The sequence below is a fragment of the Callorhinus ursinus genome, unplaced genomic scaffold (genome assembly GCF_003265705.2).
Source record: "Callorhinus ursinus isolate GAN/ISIS: 27379988/994484 unplaced genomic scaffold, GSC_fseal_2.0 scaffold13, whole genome shotgun sequence".
NCBI lineage: Eukaryota > Metazoa > Chordata > Mammalia > Carnivora > Otariidae > Callorhinus > Callorhinus ursinus.
In genome coordinates this window covers 42,027,392-42,047,682 of record NW_027397075.1, presented here as the reverse complement: position 1 = coordinate 42,047,682, position 20,291 = coordinate 42,027,392, and the positions used below count along the sequence as shown (strand labels likewise).

The 20,291-nt window shown below is 39.5% G+C and overlaps 1 protein-coding gene, 1 long non-coding RNA gene and 1 pseudogene across 4 annotated transcripts in view; 1 reads left to right on the top strand and 2 right to left on the bottom strand.

The window, feature by feature from the left end:
- The window catches only part of RGSL1 (regulator of G protein signaling like 1), a 110,841-nt gene that overhangs the window by 24,977 nt on the left and 65,573 nt on the right, over nt 1-20,291 (top strand). For all 3 annotated transcript variants that reach the window (XM_073900146.1, XM_073900145.1, XM_025878082.2), the window contains exons 8-10: nt 6,728-6,790; nt 7,207-7,429; nt 10,203-10,310. In XM_073900146.1, coding sequence (XP_073756247.1) covers nt 6,728-6,790; nt 7,207-7,429; nt 10,203-10,310 — 394 coding nt within the window. The remainder of the gene's footprint in view (nt 1-6,727; nt 6,791-7,206; nt 7,430-10,202; nt 10,311-20,291) is intronic.
- LOC141374019 (uncharacterized) lies at nt 36-12,003 on the bottom strand. The gene is made up of 3 exons (XR_012380564.1): nt 11,881-12,003; nt 4,806-4,936; nt 36-641 (listed from the first exon to the last, which is right to left on the bottom strand). It is a non-coding gene; the product is annotated as an uncharacterized lncRNA (long non-coding RNA).
- On the bottom strand, nt 17,796-19,655 carry LOC112828831 (hsc70-interacting protein pseudogene; annotated as a pseudogene).

Here is a 20,291-nt window from a genome sequence, read left to right as displayed (position 1 = left end):
GAGGTGAATGAGACTCCTAGAGGGTAAGTGGATTAGTCCCAAAGGCACACAGCAGACTAGTGGAGAAACCAGGGTCAGAACCCAGGAGGTCTTGGCTCTAATACCAGCACAATTTTCAGGACATCTTAGTTATCAACAGTTACACATTGAGTAGGTCAGTCCAGTGGATGCACAGCCACCATAGCTCTCCTTTGCACAGTTCTTTAGTGGAAGGCCAGAGGCCCCGCTTTTCTTTGTAGAGGTATTTGGAGCTAGAGGCTTAGACTGGGGCTGTGTTTCCTGGATCAGCAGATACACACAGCAAAGCCCCCTGCCTGGACCTTGGTCTTCAGCAAAGATGTTGATGGTATTTGTATATAGGTAAGACTAGCCTATCACAGTTTCTCAGGTTAAAAATCTTGATATTATCCATGACTTGCCTTTCTGTCTCACACTCATGTATAGTCTATTGGTGAATCCTGTTGGCTCGACCTTAAAAATATATCCAGAATCTGGCATGCCTCCTCTTCCCTGTTACAACCACTCTTGTCCAAGACCCATCCAGTGCCACCTGGGTTACTGCAGTGGCCTCCTAACTGATGCCTGTGGATTTGTCCTCAGAGATGACAAGCGGACTTATTTCCACACTGGCCATGGTGATTCTGCAAAAACATAAATTGTGTAATGTAACTGAAAATAAGTAAAAGGAAGTGAGTGGGGACCTTGAAAACAGATGGCTTTCTGTCTTCAATAAAATACAAAGTCCTTGCCAAAACTGACAAGGCCTACATAATTTCTCCTCTACCTCCCCTCTTTGGCTTCATCTGCCACTGCCTCTGGGCACATCACTCCAGCCATGCTAGGCATACTGCCTGCTCAGTGGCAGTGCTCCGACTGTGCATAAAGTGCAGATGCTCACACAGCTGTGCCCCCCCTCCTTCAGCTGTTTGCTCAAGTCATCTCGTGAGGCCTTCCTTAGCCACTTCATATAAAATTGCATCCCATCCCCACTTTATTTTTCTACTTAGCACTTATCATTATTCAGATCCAACCATCCATTCTTACATACATATGTACATACATACATACACTCTGTGTGAGTGCGTGTATAATACATGTATAATCCTTACAATGTACATGTATGTGTATGTGCATACAATATACATCTATTATATACACATATACTTGTATTATTTTTCAGATAGATGCATAATATGTATACATGTTTAACTTATTTTGCTTATTTCTCCCTATGAGGGCTGGGATTTTCATCTGTTTTGTCAGTACTGTCTCCCCAGCATTTAGAACACTACCTTAGGGTATAGTATTCAGTGCTTGATAGTGCTGATAGACATTCATGCTCAATAGATGTCTGTTGAACTAATCAATCCCAGTTAGCAATGGTCCCTCTTTTGGCCTTGCCGAGGGCTATCTTTTCTGTTTGGAGACAACTAGATTCTGTGAGAACTCTGATTTTCATCCATCTCTTCAATAATCCTCCAATTATCCAATCAACTTTTGTGAATTGCTTATAGCATGCCCACTGATATGTCCATTTCCTAACTTCCAACTCACCAATGTGAAAACAGTCTATGAGCAGTAGGGGGAAAAGTTTTTAAAGTTCTGGCTGTGTCACTGTTTGGCTCTGTGGTCTTGAACAAATCCAAAGTCTAAATTCTTGAATTTCCCTAGGTCTCTTTGCCTCATATATAAAATGAGAATTGGGACAAAACCATATTTTGTCATTGTATTTGTGGATTTAATAAGTTTATAGATACACTAGGAATACTATACTGTAAAAGGAAATGGGTAGAGAGAAGTAGGTGTGAACCTGGAAGACAGAGCATCAGCTTAAAATTGCCTTGGGTTCGGGGCACCTGGGTGGCTCAGTCGTTAAGCGTCTGCCTTCGGCTCAGGTCATGATCCCAGGGTCCTGGGATCGAGCCCTGCATCGGGCTCCCTGGTCTGCGGAAGAAGGACCAGGGAGAAGCCTGCTCTCCCTCTCCCACTCCCCCTGCTTGTATGCCTGCTCTCGCTGTGTCTCTCTCTGTCAAATAAATAAATAAATAAATAAATAAATAAATAAATAAATAAATAAAAATGGCCTTGGGTTCTAACCAAAGAGGGGAGGATTGAGAGAAGGTACTGAAGATGGCAGGAGTAATGAGTTCCACAGACACTGGAAACTATTTACTATCTGGCCTTTTATGCACTGCTCTCAGGATGGGACAGGAGAGTTTACCAAGTGATGGACAAAATGAATTCTGAAGGAAACCCTAATACATTTTAATGGAAAACAATTATAGAGTGAAACCATGTGATAATTGTCTTTCTCTGCCTGACTTATTTCACTTAGCATAATTCCCTCCAGTTCCATCCATGTCGATGCAAATGGTGGGTATTCATCCTTTCTGGTGGCTGAGTAATATTCTATTGTATATATGAACCACATCTTCTTTATCCATTCATCTGTTGAAGGGCATCTTGGCTCCTTCCACAGTTTGGCTATTGTGGACACTGCTGCTATGAACATTGGGGATCATGTGCCCCTTCTTTCCACTACTTCTGTATCTTTGGGGTAAATACCCAGTAGAGCAATTGCTGGGTCATAGGATAACTCTATTTTTAACTTTTTGATGACCCCCATACTGTTTTCCAAAGTGGCTATACCAACTTGTATTCCCACCAACAGTGTAAGAGGGTTCCCCTTTTTCAACTTAAAGAATAGCACGGAGGATATTAGGGGAAGGAAGGGAAAACTGAAATGGGGGAAATCAGATAGGGAGATGAAACATGAGAGACTATGGACTCCAGGAAACAATCTGAGGGTTTCAGATGGGAGGGGGGTGGGGGGATGTGGTAGCCCAGTGATGGGTATTAAGGAGGGCACGTGTTGTAATGAGCACTGGATGTTATATGCAAATAATGAATCATGGAACATTACATCAAAAACTAATGATGTAATGTATGGTGATTAACATAACAATAAAAAAGATTAAAAAAACTAATGATGTACTGTGTGGTGACTAACATAACATAATAAAAAAACAATTATAGAAAAAATACATATATATTAAAAATAGTAGGTCAGGGGTGCCTGGGTGGCTTAGTCGTTAAGCATCTGCCTTCGGCTCAGGTCATGATCCCAAGGTCCTGAGATCGAGCCCCACATCGGGCTCCCTGCTCAGCAGGAAGCCTTCTTCTCCCTCTCCCTCACTTGTGTTCCCTCTCTGGCTGTGTCTCTCTCTGTCAAATAAATAAAATCTTTAAAAGAATAGGTCAAATTTTATTTATTTTTTATTTGGTTTCAACTAGCCAACATATAGTACATCATTAGTTTCAGATGTAGTGTTCAATAATTCGTCAGTTGCATATAACACCCAGTACTCATCACATCACATGCCCTCCTTAATGCCCATCACCCAATTACCTCCCCCACCCCTCCAGCAACCCTTAGTTTGTTTCCTATAGTTAAGAGTCTCTCATGGTTTTTCTCCCTCTCTAATGACTTCCTATTCAGGTTTCTCTCCCTTCCCCTATCATCCTCTGCACTGTTTCTTATATTCAACATGAGTGAAAACATATGATAATTGTCTTTCTCTGATTGACTTATTTTGCTTAGCATAATACCCTCTAGTCCCATCCATGTCAATGTAAATGTTAAGTATTCATCCTTTCTGATGGTTGAGTAATATTCCATTGTATATATACACCACATCTTTAACCATTCATCTATTGATGGACATCTCAGCTCTTTCCACAGTTTGGCTACTGTAGACATTGCTGCTATAAACATTGGGGTGCAGGTGTCCCTTCGGATCACTACATTTCTATCCTTCAGGTAAATATCTAGTAGTGCAATTGCTGGGTCATAGGGTAGCTCTATTTTTTTTAAGCTTTTTTTTTTAAGCTTTTTTTTATTATTATTATGTTCAATTAGCCAACATATAGTACATCATTAGTTTTTGATGTAGTGTTCAATGATTCATTAGTTGTAAATAACACCTCTATTTTTAACTTCTTGAAGAACCTCCATACTGTTTTCCAGAGTGGCTCTCCCAGCTTGCATTCCCACCAAGAGTGTAAGAAGGTTCCCCTTTCTCTGCATCCTCACCAACATTTGTTGTTTCCTGTCTTATTAATTTTAGTCATTCTGACTGGTGTGAGGTGGTATCTCATTGTGGTTTTGATTTGTATTTCCCTGATGCCAAGTGGTGTGGAGCATTTTTTTGTATGTCTGTTGTCCATTTGTATGTCTTCTTTGGAGATTATTTGTTCTTTGGGTGTTGAATTTGATAAGTTCTTGATAGATCTTGGATACTAGCCCTTTATCTGATATGTCATTTGCAAATATCTTCTCCTCTTTTAGTTTTGTTGACTGTTTCCTTTGCTGTGCAAAAGCTTTTTATCTTGATGAAGTCCCAATAGTTCGTTTTTGCTTTTCTTTCCCTTGCCTTTGGAGATGTGTCTAGCAAGAAGTTGTTGCAGCCAAGGTCAAAGAGGTTGCTGCCTATGTTCTCCTGTATGATTTTGATGGATTCCTATCTCACATTTGGATCTTTCGTCCATTTTGAGTTTTTCTTTATGTATGGTGTAAGAAAATGGTCCAGTTTCATTCTTCTACAGGTAGCTGTCCAACTTTCCCAGCACCATTTATTGAAGAGACTATACTTTCTCCACTGGATATTTTTTCCTGCTTTGTCAAAGATTAGTTAACCATAGAGTTGAGTGTCCATTTCTGGATTCTCTATTCTGTTCCATTGATCTATGCATCTGTTTTTTTGCCAGTACCATACTGTCTTGATTATTACAGCTTTGTAATATACCTTGAAGTCCGGAATTGTGATGCCACAAGCTTTGGTTTTCTTTTTCAACACTCCTCTGGCTATTTGGGGTCTTTTCTGATTCCATACAAATTTTAGGATTATTTGTTCCAGCTCAGTTGCATTTCTATACACTAATGATGAGATAGAAGAAAAAGAAATTAAGGAATCGATCCCATTTACAATTGCACCAAAAACCATAAGATACCTAGGAATAAACCTAACCAAAGAGGTAAAGGATCTGTACTTTAAAAACTACAGAACACTTACTAAAGAAATTGAGGCAGACACAAAGAAATGGAAGAACATTCCATGCTCATGGATTGGAAGAATAAATATTGTTAAAATATCTATTCTACCCAGAGCAATCTACACATTCAGTGAAATCCTTATCAAAATACCATTGACATATTTCATAGGTCAAATTTTAAAAAGTAATTATAGGTTTAGATATTGTTTTATTATATCTATTATTTATTACTATTGTTTTGCTGCAAATCTGACTATTTCTTCTAATGGAAAATGTTTATTAAGCACTGTTTGTTAAGATACCAATTAGATCACTTATTCACTAGTTATTAGAGTCACAAATCTTTTAAGCTAGAAGGAACATTAACAGGGTACTCATTTCACACATGTTTATTTATTATTCATATTTAGCATATATGTATCTAGAGATTATCCACTGGTCAGTCACATCATATTACATTATATATTGCTGATATTAAATCACTGAGCTGATTTTTCTCAGGAATATAGTTCACTCCAGTTCCCCAGGAGCCCAGGAGATCTGATGAAGTTACTATAACTTGTACTCCTCGACTCACCTTTAGGCAGTATGACTGGGGTGGTTTGTGGAAACAATCTTATATTCCTTAAAAATTACTGTTGTTGACTCATTTCCTGCAAAATAATGCCTAGACTACTGAGCAAGGCATTCGAGTCCCTCATGGAGAATCCCAACCAACCTTCACTGCCTCATTCCTTGCCACTACCCCACCCCTGTGCTCTTTGCAGGATGTATAGCTTGCCTATGCGAGAGTACTCATGCTGGAGTACTCGTCATCCTTAAACATGTCCTTTCCCATCTCTGTGCCTTTGCTTAAGTGCCTCCTACTGCCTGGAATGCCCTTTACTCAACTTCCATATGGTGAGCTCCTACTTATCCTGCAATATGCAAATTCTGGTTAAAATTTCCTTGCCTTTATGAATTCTTTCTGGATTTCCTGGACTCTGCTCCCAGAGAACTTTGTTCACCCTTATACTGTGGCATGTGCTGTCCTGTGCTGTGCATCATGCTAGAAGGTGAGCTCCTTGAGAACAAGGTTTGTAGCATATTGATCTGTATATTCCCAGCCATTTGCATAGCGCCTGGCAGAAAGGAGGACCTCAGAAACTATTTTTCAAATAGATGAATGAATAAAGGTGAGAGTACAGACAGATAAACCTAGCTGAGCACTAGCTCTTAGGTGTTTTTGTTGTTATTGTTGTTTTTTGTTTGTTTAATGTAATGAAATATTCTTCACAAGTGGGTAAGGTCTTCAAGTGGGAGATATTGAGAGAAGACACTTCAAAAAAGATCTTTGGTTTTCAGGACCATCAAATGAGATGGTACTTTATTTAGAAAAGAACAAGGAAGTATGAAGATGCCAAGTAATTGTCTTTCAGTAATTTGTTATTCTTTTCTTAGGTAAATATCAATTACGATTCTCTGAGATTCAGAGAGAGACTGCACAAGCTGCCATATTCAGGGAAACATAGGTTGCCTCCTGGTTGGTCATGGCTAATGTTTGCTGTTCCATTTATAGCTCCAAATTAGAGAATCCAGAATCTGCAGTCTGCTCTTCTCCCACATGATCACTAGCACAAGAGATGCAGCAAACTGAGCATCACCTCATAATGCTTATGTCCTGTTCGGATTTCAGGTGCTCAGCTCCTGGTATGATGAATTTCTGGATGAAGAGGACTACTGGTTTCTCATTTTTACAGTAGGAGGGACTTTGAGTTGGGGAAGAATCATGAGGTTGTGGGAAGAAAAAAGAGTAACTGCTCTCTTAGAAGCCTTATTTGTCAAAGTAAATGAAATTTTTATTTTTCCTAGAGGCCACTGGGCATTGACATGGTCCCCGATATTCTAAACATAAACCTCAAGGGAAAAGACTCAAGTGCAATAGCTGATTGTGAAGAAGTCACATTCATATAGAATTTCTCCCTTATAGAAATGGGTTTGATTAGAAGAGGGTGGGGGTTAGTGTGTAAAGGAGCAATGGTTCTTAACAAAATGAAAGCAATCAGCATAAGTTCATGCCACAAGGAGGCACAGGAGGACTGGGCTGTTACAAAAATCTTGCTGCTGGTGTAGTTCCTATAGCAAATGCTCTTTGCCCCCATCCCCTTCTCTTAGACTCAGACCAAGTTCATCAGCAGCAAATGGCATAAAAAAGGATCTATAAGTAAAGAAGAGAACATTCTTCTTTACAAGAGGTGTGAGGAATCCCTGGAGCTAAGCCAGGGTTTGGCTAACATGGAGGAAATGGATTCTATGCAGTGGCAAAAGATAGCTACTGAAGACCTGAGACAAGGCGGGTCTCTCCAGGTAGAACTAAAGTCTCCAGTGTTCCAAGCAGGTAAGGGCAGTCACCATAATTTTTTGACCCTAACATATAGGCAACTGGGAAATATTAATATTTAACATTTAGTGAATATTTACTGCACATCAGCACTGTGCAATGCAAAGATTGCCTCATTTGATCTTCAAAATAACCTATGAGGTAAGTACTGAGTAACAGCGGCACAGAGAGGTTAAGTGACCTACCCAAGGTCACACAGTAAGTGGCAGAGCCAGGAGCTCACTGACTGGCCACTTAAGTTTGGCCAGACTCGTGCCCATCAAAGCATCACTTTAGTTACAGAATAATTCATTTTTGTACATCTGATAAGCATATTCCACCTTACCACACCTCCTTCATAGTAAGGTCCAAAGCATTTCTGTGAATAGATTTTTAATAGCTACTCCTCTCTCCCAACATAACAAAAGCAGCTCACTCAGGTAGTAGAGAGGAGTGGGTAGGAACACAAGGCTCTGCTTTCCCAGAGGACTGGGTTATATCCTAGGTCCACTAGTGACTGTAAACTTGAGCAATGTATTTAACCTCTTTGTAAGCCCCAGTTTTCTCATCTTTAAAATGGGGCTAATCATAATAAGTTTGCTGTTTGTTGTGAAGAAGCACCAACGTCACCTATGAAAGCTAGTACCACAATGCTTGGCAATAGTTAAAAGTCCAATAATGTCAGCCATTAATATCCAAATTGAACAAACTGCTTTAATTATCTATGCTGGGGCAGTCAGAGTACTGCAGTATTTCTCAAGCTTCAATCCACAATAAACACATTTAACTTCAGGGAACATGTACTTGTATATATGTGTGTGCGTATATGTGGAAAAACATTTTCACAAAGCAATACTTACCCTTATTATATAAGATGATTTCCTCCAATATTCTCTCTTCTATTTTATTCTATTTCATTTTGTAAAAGCTGGCAATGACAATTTTTCGACGTATTATTGAGTCATGACCTGCACTTTTAAAAAACACAGAAGAGGAATAAGCCAAAGCTTTGAAAAGTCAATTCCACTGCCTCCTTACTCAATGAGCCTGGGCGAGTTACTTCATCTCTTTGAGCCTCATTTTCTCAACTATAGAGTAGGGATAACGGCCCCTACGTGGTAGGATTGTTGAGGGGATTGGAGGCAATGCATTTACACAGCAAACAGGTGCTCAATAAGTACTTGTTAGATTATACTAAAAAACACTCAACTTTTTAAAAACTTTGATGTGCACTGCATATACAAAACAAGATGCTTTGAATGCTTGCCTCTCAGAGCCATGCTTGGGCATGAGTTATTAAATCTAGCATGAACAAACCCTCTGTTTCATATCAGAGTTTCACCTTCTCTCTAAATCCTGAACATGCCAGAACCTGTCCCAGAAATCAAGAGAAAGGTGGAAGAAAGGATGGCTGGTAAATTTCGCCGCACACATACTTGGCAATAGGCGTTGCTTTGGTGGACTCGGAGTGTCAGGGATGGCCAGGAAGAGCGAGAACCACTCTCCATGAAGATGCTTCTTCCCTCCCCCAGCATACATCATTATTTCCTCCACCGCTGCTTTTTTTGAAATGCAAGTCTGACCTGATAAAGTCCTCCTATATATATGCCTAGCCCAGGGCCCTGACTCCCAGGTGGGCTGACGCCTCCACTCAGGGTACACCATAAACTCACAGTGCATCAGAGCTAGAATACTCTCAGCTTTTATATGAGAAAATGAGTCTCTGAGAAGTGGAAAGACTTGGCCAAGTTTGCTTAGCAAGGGAGGGATTGGTCCAGGACTAGAAACCTGGATCTATTGTAGGAACGATCTACTGCTCTTACAACTTACAGCCAGATTCCCCGGGCTGAGAGATGATAATGAGAACAATGACAATGCTGACATAAGAACAACTAACATTTGTGGGTCCGTACCCCAGCATTCCTTCTAGACTCCCACCAGTATAATCTTCAGAAAGTACTGGACTGCCTTGGGAGAGTTTCTGAAGAACTGTGTGCATTTAGACTTACTTTAAACCCCAGAACTCACAACATGATTGAGTGTTTTCACCTTGGTAGGAGGCAAGGTGCTGCTAATCTGCATCTATTGTCCAGTACATGACTAAAACTTCCCTTGATGTCTCAGCCTTCCTGCCTCATCTTATTTTGGATGCAAAAAGGTATATCCCCTCTCAATTAACGATGTATAGCTATAAATAATGTATGCTATTTCTAGAAAAAATAATTTGCTCTTGAAGGACAATGATTTGCAACTATTAATGATATTCTCATATATGAGCTGTCAGTTATGGAAGTAATTCCCAAAGACAGAGCCAAGCAAGAGAGAAAGTTCCTAGCATGTTATCTCCCATATATTATCCCTAAGTGTGTCAGATTCTTTGAAGCAATAGCAGAATATTTGAAATACATTTGCAATTCTTTCCCACAACAGATGGCTACTTTGAAGGAGTCAGTATTCATTTGGATAAGTTACTTCTTGTATATGTGTTAACAATTAGTACCTCTTTCAAAATCATATCTCAGTTACCCTAGTCTCCCTCAGGCAGAATATCTCCATGGGTCAGGTGTCCCCAAGAAGGGCAGAATCCTCCCATTCTGGAGAGGAGGGAAGGCTTTATTTCCTTGCTTCTAATTTGGCCTGAGGAGCTTGTATTCCTTGTGTAAACATTTTATTAAAACATTATTATCTTACTTAAATAACATTTTAAAGGTAATACCTTCAATAAAAGTGTATGAATCTTTGAACCAGAGTGGACAAACCAGGCTCTATCCCTTTTTCCCCTACTTGACAGACATAGAGAAAATGTCCTTTGAGGATCTCTGCTATAAGTTTCCAAAGGTGGCCATACAGAAGATCAGTGACGACTACAAAATATATTGTGAAAAAGCACCTAAAATAGGTAAGAGTTGACAACTCAGAGAGAGAGTTGAGACAATCTGGTAAGAGAGTCTCCAACCGCAAGACGCATAAGCCAAGAGAGGAACCATGCTTCTTTTGAAATGAGGGATGGTCAGGGGAGAATTGCCACGGCTTTTTTTCTCCTACACAGCCACAGAAGTGCATCATGAAACTGACAGGCAATTTATAAATGAATGAGGGTGGTGATGAAAATTGTTAATTCCTACCTTCTCACCTAGTTATCATTCTGGGGTTTTATAATGCAGATTTGTCTTCTACCAAGTTTCTTAGAGTTGGAGATGTGTGGAAGGAGATTTGTTGGCGTGTGTTCTTAGTAATAACCCCTTTAAAGAAATAAGGAAAGCAGAATTGGAAAGGTAGAGGCTGAACTGCAAGGCAGTTACAATAGACCTCAGCAGATCCACAGAAGAAGCTCTAAAACTAGGATGGCCTTTCAGATTTGTCCCTCACTGAGACAAAGGATTTTTTTTTTTTTTCACATTCACATTGACTCATAAGGGATTTGCTGCCTGTGGGGAGGATATAACCTAGGGTCAGGCAGCACCCTTTGGCTGAGACAATGCCCGGAGGGGACCTCAACTATGAGCTGTCTGTAGCCAACACCCCAGGCAGCTGGGAATGAATGCTTTGGTCCTAAAAGGAGGATTTAAGCTGTGCATCAGCTGTGCACCACAGCATCCTGTTGACTTTCTTTGTATGGAAATTTCACTCCATCTTGGAATAGCTACCCCAGGATTCTGGTTGGTTCCTTTTCCTAAGAAACTTAGACTAGAAGGGCTGACTCACACTCCTATGGCTTATCTGGAGACCACAACGAATACTCCTCTTCACCCTCCTTTGCTACCCATCCTAGAGTCCCTTTATTTCCAGCTAGTGTCTCTGCTGGTCTTGGGAGACTTACCTGGGAGGATGACATAGACTATCATCCCTAAGAGGCCTGAGCTCCCTGGTCATCATGACTTCTCAGACTATAGTTACTACGCTTGGCAATTTATCATCAAAATTGGGCAGCAGAATACCAAGAGTGCCAAATGAATTTTCCACTGCTCCTGCTGTGTTACTGATGACCCTGATGCTAAGAGTCAATTACCCTCTTAATACAGTAACTCCTTTTCTTGCCTGCTAGCCTCTTAACCTAAGGAGCTTAAAGCGACTGAGTGCCTACTCTGTCCCGAGTAGAAGCATTCCCCCTCTGGGAACCAGGATCTCTAGACCAGCACTGTCCAGTACAGGAGCACTAGTATCATGTGGCCATCGAACACTTAAAATGTATCTGATACAAATAGGTTACACAAAATACATATTATTAAAATTAACTTCATCCTTTTTATTTTATCCTTTTTAATGTGACTACTAGAAAATTTAAAATTATATATGTGATTCATGTTATGTTTCTATTGGACAGCACTGGTCTAGACCCATGGAACCTAACGTTGTAAGGATTAGAAATTTCCCTAAGTAAATCATTGACACTGATGTTAAATGGCTCACTCCTACTTTTATCCCTTGTCCCCATACCCCTTGTATTCTACTTACTGGGGACACAATACCTTATAATGGTCTTCAGTTTATCCTGGAGGATGATGTACCATTTCCCAAGATCATAATCAAGCTGGTTTCACAGTTGCACCTTCAAGAAATGGCTCCATTGTTCTACCAAACCAGCAGCCCTCCATTGTTGATAGAACTAGTGGATCCCATCATCATATATCCATTGTCAACCTCCTGGGCTGTAAGTGTATCCCTTGGTCAGAGGAAACCTTACGTGGGATCTCATTCAGGGATCTTGTAAGTCCCCTGATAGCAATGCTCACTGATGCCTTGCAGGCAGGAATCCTTGTCAGTTACAGGCAAGATGAATTGATGCCCTTTCCAGAGTAGAAGTGATCCAGTGTCATCAATTTGTCACCAAGTGGGTGATTGGTTTTCTATGAGAGTTATTGAAATATGTGGCCTTGGCATCTGTCCCTGTCACTGACAAGTTGAACATTTGGCAGCAGTGGTAACTAAATCAGCCTTGGTGAGTATGGGGCCCATGCCATTGGGTGCATATACAATTTCCATCCCTGCCATCTAGCTACTCTGTTCATGAGTTCATTGTGCCAGCACTGAGGTGGATTATGACACAGATTTGCTGACATCAACCATCCAAGTCATTTTGTCTACTTGGTTATTTAAGTGCCTCTTTCACAGTGGTTGTTTATTAGTGAGTATTATTTTTGTTCTTCATGCTTACTCTCAAAGATTCATCCACATGCGTCTTCCTTACTCCCAGTATTCTTTTTTAAAAAGACTTTGTTTAGAGTAGTTTTAGGTTCACAAAAATATTAAGAGGAATGTACAGAGATTTCCTATATAGCCCTTGCTCCAACACTTGCACAACCTCCCCCATCATCAACATCCCCCATCAGAGTGCTACATTTGTTACAATTGATGAACTTATATTAACACATTATAATCACCCTAATTCATAGTTTACCTTAGGGTTTACTCTTGGTAGTATACTTTCTATGAGTTCAGACAAATGACATGTATCCATCATTATCATATCATACAAAGTATTTTCATCGCCCTAAAAATCCTCTGTGCCCTAAAAGTCCTAATAAGCTCCACCTATTTATCCCTCCACATACTGCCAACCCCTGGCAACCACTGATCTTTTCACTATCTCCATGGTTTTGCCTTTTTCAGAATATCATATAAGTTGAAATCATATAATATATAAACTCTCTAGATTGTCTTCCTACACTTTGTAATATACATTTAAGCTTCCTCCATGTCAAATTTTGTCTTGATAGCTTATTTCTTTTTAGCATGAAATAGTATTTCATTGGTTTAATGTACCAGAGTTTGTTTATCCATTCACCTACTGAAGGACATCTTGATTGCTTCCAAGTTTGGGCAATTATGAATAAAGCTGCTATAAACAACCATGTGCAGGTTTCTGTGCGGTCATGAGTTTTTAACTCCTTTGGGTAAATACCAAGAAACACAATTGCTGGATCTCACGACAATAGCATGTTCAGGTTTATAAGAAAGTGCCAAATTGTCTTCCAAAGTGGTTGTACAATTTTGCTTTCCCACCAGTAATGAAAGAGAATTTCTGTTGCTTTACATCATTTGGTGTTGTCAATTTTGCAGATTTGAGCCATTCTAATAGGTGTGTAGTAGTATCTCATTGTTGTTTTATTTGCTTTTTCCTGATGATATACAATGTGAAGCTTCTTTTTAAATGCTATTTTCGGGGCACCTGCGTGGTGCCATTGGTTAGACATCCAACTCTTGGTTTCGACTCAGGTTGTGATCTCTGGCTCATGGGGTCAAACCCTAGGTTGGGCTCTGTGCTCAGTGCAGAATGTGCTTCAGATTCTCTCTCCCAGTGCCCCCCCCAACTTGTGCACTCTCTCTCTTTCAAATAAATAAGTATTCTTAAAAATGCTATTTTCTATCTGTATACTCCTTTGTTGAAGTATCTGTTAAGGTTTTGACTTTTTAGTCAGTTTATTTGTTTTCTTATTGTTGAGCCTTAAGAGATTTTTGTATATTTTGAAAAACAGTTCCTTATCAGATATGTCTTTTTGCAACTATTTTCTCCCTTCTTCTAGTCTTCTAATTGTCTTTCACAGAGCAGAGTATTTATTTTGAATGAAATACAATTTATCAATTCTTTTTTTTCATGGATTGTGCCTTTGCTATTGTATCTAAAACGTCATTGCCAGATCCAAAATTATCTAAATTTTTCCTATGTTATCTTCTAGGAGTCTAATTATTTTGCATTTTACTTTTGGGTCTATGATCCACTTTGAGTAATTTTTTTTGAAGGGTGTAGGTCTCTGTCCACAGTGATTTTTTTTTTTTTTTGGCATGTGGATATCAAGTACTTTCTGCACCATTTGTTGAAGAGACTATCTCTGTGGCACTGGTGGCTCAGTCAGTTAAGCATCTGACTTCTGCTCACATCATGATCCCAGGGTCCTGGGATCCAGCCCCATGTCAGGCTCTCTGTTCAGTGGGGAGTCTTCTTCTCCCTCTCCCTCTCAAATAAATAAACAAAAGTCAAAAGAAAAAAGAAAAGAAAAGAAAGACTATCTTTGCTGCATTCTAGAGATGCAGCATTATGACATAAAGACAGACCTGCCTTTGCTCTTTTGTCTTATATCAGCTGTCTGTATTCATGTGGGCCTATTTCTGGGCTTTCTCTTCCGTTCCATTGTTCTGTTTGTCTGTTCTTTCACCAATACCACATTGTCTTGATTATTGTTGCTTTACAGTAAGTTGTTTTTTGTTTTTTTATAGTAAGTCCTGAAGTCAGTGTTAGTCTTCTAACTGCTTTCCTTCAATATTGTGTTGGTGATTCTGGGTCTTTTGCCTACCAACAGAAACTTTAGAGTTACACACGGGTGTAACTCATTTTATTGCACTTCATTTTATTATGCTTTGCAGATGTTGCATTTTTACATATTGGAAGTTTATGGCAACCCTATGTTGAGCAAGTTTATTGGTGCCATTTTTCCAATAACATTTACTCACTTTGTGTATCTGTGCCATATTTTGGTAATTCTAAAATATTTCAAACATTTTTATTATTTTATTTGTTATGGTGATCTGTAATTGGTGATCTTTGATGTTACTAATGTAAGTGTTTTTGGGGTGCCACAAACCTCACCCATATAAAATAACAAACTTAATTTGTGTGTATTCTGACTACTCCAATGACTGGCCATTCCCTCTCCTTGGGCCTCCCTCTTTCCTGAGACCCAACAATATTGCAATTAGGCCATTAATAACCCTACAGTGGTCTCTAGGTGTTTGACTGAAAGGAAGTGTTACACATCCCTCACTTTAAATCAGAAGTTGGAAATGATTAAGCTTAATGAGGAAGACATGTCAAAAACTGAGATAGGATGAAAGCTAGGCCTCTTGCACCAGCTACCCAAGTTGTGAATGCGAAGGAAAAGTTCTTGATGGAAATTGAAAGTGACACCCCAGTGAATACATGAATGATAAGAAGGTAAAACAGCTTTATTGCTGATATGGAAAGTTTTAATGGTCTCGATAGAGGATCAAACCAGACATAGCCTTTTCTTAAGCCAAGGCCTAATGCAGAGCAAGGTCCTAAGTCTCTTCAATTCTGTGAAGGCTGGGAGAGGTGAAGAAGCTGCAAAGAAAAGTTTGAAACTAGCAGAGGTTGGTTCATGAGGTTTAAGGAAAGAAGCCATCTCCATAACATAAAAGTTCAAGATGAAGCAGCTAGTGCTGATGTAGAAACTTCAGCAAGTTATCCAGGTGTAGCTAAGATAATTCATGAAGGTGGCTACACTAAACAACAGATTTTCAGTGTAGACAAAATAGTCTTATATTGGAAAAAGATGCCATTTGGGATTTTTCATAGTTGGAGAGAAGTCAAGGCCTGCCTTCAAAGCTTCAACAAACAGGCTAACTCTCTTGTTAGGGTATAATACAGCTGGTGACTTTAAGTTGAAGCCAATGCTCATTTACCTTTCTTATTTTTAAGTGTAGGTTCCTTAAGAATTATGCTAAGTCTATTTGCCTATGCTCCATAAATGGAACAACAAAGCCTGGATGATAGCACATCTGTTTATAACATGGTTTACCAAATATTTTAAGCCCGCTGTTGAGACCTACTGCTCAGAAAAAGATTCCTTTCAAAATATTACTCCTCATTGACAATGCACCTGGTCACCCAATTGTTCAGATGGAGATGTACAAGATTAATGCTATTTTTATGCCTACTAACACAACATTCATTCTACAGCCCATGGATCAAGGAGTAATTTTGACTTTATAGTCTTATTATTTAAGAAATAAATATCTTAAGGCTACAGCTGCCATACATAGTGATTCCTCTAGTAGATTCAGGCAAAAGAAGTTGACAACCTTCAGGAAACGATTCACCATTCTGGATGTCATTAATAACATTCATGATTTGGGGCCGCCTGGGTGGCTCAGATGGTTAAGCATCTGGCTTCGGCTCAGGTCAGGATCTCCAGGTCCTGGGATGGAGCCCTGAGCTGGGCTCTCTGCTCAGCAGGGAGCCTGCTTCTCCCTCTCCTTTGCCTCTCCCACTCACTCTCTCTCTCTCTCTCTCTTAAGTGAATAAATTTTAAAAATCTTAAGGAAAAAAAGAACATTCATGGTTCACGGGAAGATATCCAAATATCAACATTAACAGGAGTTTAGTAGAAGTTGGCTCCAATTTCCATGGATGACTCTGAAGTGTTCAAGACTTCAGTGGAGGAAATAACTGCATATGTGGTAGAAATATCAAGAAAACTAGAGCTAGAAAGGGCACCTGAAGATGTGACTGAATATAATATGATAAAACTTGAATGGATGAAGAGCTGCTTCTTATGAAAGAGCAAAGAAAGTAGTTTCTTGAGATGGAAACTACTTCTGGTAAAGATGCCATGAAGATTGTTGAAATGACAACAAAGGATTTAGAATATTACATAAATTTAGTTGATAAAGCATGGCAGGGTTTGAGAGGATTGACTGCAATTTTGAAAGAAGTTCTGTGGGCAAAATGCTATCGAACAGCATCACATGCTACAGAGAAATTGTTTGTGAAAGGAAGAGTCAATTGATGTGCAAACTTCATTGTTGTCTTATTTTAAGAAATTTGCACAATCACCCTAACTTTCAGCAACCACCACCTGCATCAGTCAGCAGCCATCAACATCAAGGCAAGACCCTCTACCAGGGTTACAATGCACTGAAAGCTTTGATGATGGTTAGCATTTTTTAGCAATAAAGTGTTTCTTAATAAACCAAACAGACTACAGAATAGTGTAAACATAACCCTTACATGCATTAGGAAACCAAAAAAATCATGTCGTTTGCTTTATGGTGATACACACTTTATTGTGGCAGTCTAGAACTGCATCCAGAATATCTCTAAGGTATGCCTGTATCCACAAATAAGTAGCTGGAATTTTGATTATAACTGCATGAATCAAGGTGGGAGTAACTGACATCTTGACAATACTGAGTCTTCCTATCCATGAACAGGGAAAACCTCCCCATTTATTTTGTTCTTCTTTGAATTAGTTCAATAGAGGTTTGTAATTCTTCACATAGGTTTTGTACGTATTTTGTTATATGTATGCCTAAATGAAACAAGCATTTCAGTGTGGTTGTGCTAACAAAAATGGCATTGTGTTTTTAATTTCAAATTCCATTTGTTCTTTTCTAGTATACACGAAAGTAATTGGCACTTGCATATTAACCTTGTATTCTGCAACCTTACTATAATTGCTTATTAACTCCAGAAGATTTCTTGTCAATTCTTTTGGATTTTCTACATAGATAGTCATACATATACAAACAAGAAAAGTTTTAATTCTTCTTTTCCACTCTGTGTAACTTTTCTTTTGTGTGTGGAAATAATGCAAACATTTATTTTCTATATCAGACAAGAACACAGCTAAGTAATCCAATTCTACTGCAGCATTATAAAAGTTATCTCTTCACCACAGTGTAAGATTTAAATGCATCTGCACAAGGGTGCACACTATATAAAAGGAGTAAGGTTGCTGCTGCCCTGCCAAGCACTTCCGGTCCCTACCCAGGTCATACTGCAATACTGGTGGTCCCAATGGTTTTATCCAAATGAATTGTGTTTAAAAAATAAAGCTTTTAAAAAGACAAGTCAAAATGCCTCAGAAACCATATCTCCAACTCAGACTTCATCTATTTAAATGTTGTATCTACCTCCCACTAATAAACCTTTCACTCAAACTGAGCAATAAATCTTCCACAATGAAGTATCTTCCATGCCCAATTAATCCAAAGGAAAAAAACTGAAATGATTAGTAAAGAAAAATGTAGGGACTAACACACCCTTTTAATAAGTTTTTAAATATTTTTAAGGTTTAAAAAGTGTTTAAAGTTTGTAATTCCTAGTAGGAAAACATTATCTGAATGAATACCCTAACGGCAAACCACTATAGAATGTTTCAGTTGCATGTGGGGCAGAGGGGTAGGGATTCTCTTCACAGCACCCCAGCTTTCTTCATGAGAAGGTCAGAGGTACACTGGTTTGTATTATTGTGACATCCATTAGGTGATCGTTGCTTTTCCTTCAGCAAGGGCTTTATTTGTCAGAAGGGCATTATGCTTGACCTCCAAATTTGGCTGACAATTTACTGATGAGATTCATAACCTTTGGATTGCTCTGATATTTTGACATATTCGCTGGGTTCTGGGCCACATCCTGGAAGGCCACCATAACTTCTGGATCCTGCATGGCTGCGAGAACCTCTGGATCACTAAGAATTTCATTGAGCCCAGGCATTCCTGCCATTCCAGGCATCCCCCCTGCCATTCCAGGCATTCCTCCAGGAAAATTACCAGGCATTCCCCCAGGAAAGCCACCTGGGAAAGAGCCATACTGAGCTCCTGATTGTCGTCTGGCTTCTTCCTCCCTCTGGGCTCTCTCATGTTCTTCCCAAGCCTTCTTAACCCTTTCTATTCTTTCTTTGATCTCTTGCTCTTCACGTTTTCACTCATACTTTCTCCGATGTTCAGCAATTTTCTGGGCCCTCGGTTGAACTTCTTTCAGCATTGCACTAGCATCTTCATCGTAATCCAGTTTACAAGCAAGGGCAAGATCACGTGCTGCTTCTTCCCAATGGCCAGAAGTCTGTGTGCTTTCCCTCGCCACTTATAAGGCTGAGCTGCATCAGGATTTATTTCAATAGCTCTGTCACAGTCTCGAATGGCAGCATTTGGCTTCTGTAATTTGATGAAGACACTGGCTCTCTTGGCATAGAGAATGGCCAAGCGAGGACTCAGTTTGATGGCATCTGTGAACAAGTCAATGGCTTTCTGTAGTTCGCCATCATTTAGGGCATCAATGGCAGCCACTTTTTTATCATTTGCCTGATCCATCATTTCCTCGGTTATCTCTACATTTTCATCTCCCATTTCTTGAGGGGCATCAGTATCTGGTTCAATCACACCTTCATTGTCAATTTCTAGATCACTTTCCTCACTTGATGGTTCGTCTGTCTTTATGTTTTCCTCTGCCTTCTTACTATCTGTTTTTTCTTCCTTGTTATTGTCTTCTGATTTAGTTTTATGAGTGGCAGGTGGTATTTTACCCCCCATGCTCTCCACCCACTCCCGCAGGAAGCGCATTTCCTCGGTGTGCAGAACGCTCGGATCCTGCTTACACATTTTCACGAAGGCCCGAAGCTTGCTCACTTTGTGGGGGTCCATGGTCCAGAGGCGGTGGCAGGCGGCAGGCGGCAGGCGCGGCTGAGGTTGCGGCCCGATTCCAGGTCCGTGTACTAGCTCAGTGTGATCGTGTAGAAGCTCCACTCTGTGTAACTTTTACTTCCTTTTCTTATCTTATTGCATTTGCTAGAACTTTCAGCACAATGTTGAAAAGGAGTGGTAAAAGGACATCCTTGTACATGATGTTAGTTAAAAAGCTTTAAGTTTCTCACCATTAATTATGGGGTTAGCTGTAAGGTTTTTTTGTATATTTATATTACACTGAAGAAATGTCTCTGTATTTTTAGTTTACTGAGAGTTTTTATCATGAATGGGTGTTGGATTTTGTCAAATGCTATTCAGCATCTATTGATATGATCATGTGATATTTCTCTCTTAGCCAGTTGATGTGATGGATTACATTAATATTTGAATGTTGAACCAGGCTTGCTTACATGTTGAACCAGGATTGCTTACAATCCTGGTATATAATACTTTTTATACATTGTTGGATTAGCTTTGTGAATATTTTGTAGGGTTTTTGCAGCTGTGTCCATGACAGATACTGGTTTGTGGTTTTCTTTTCTTATAATGTCTTTGACTTTTGTACTGGGGTGATGCTAGTCTCATAGAATAAGTTGGAAAGTATGTCTTCTGCTTCTATCCTCTGGAAGAGATTGTAGAGAATTGGAATGATTTCTTTCTCAAATGTTTGGTAAAATTC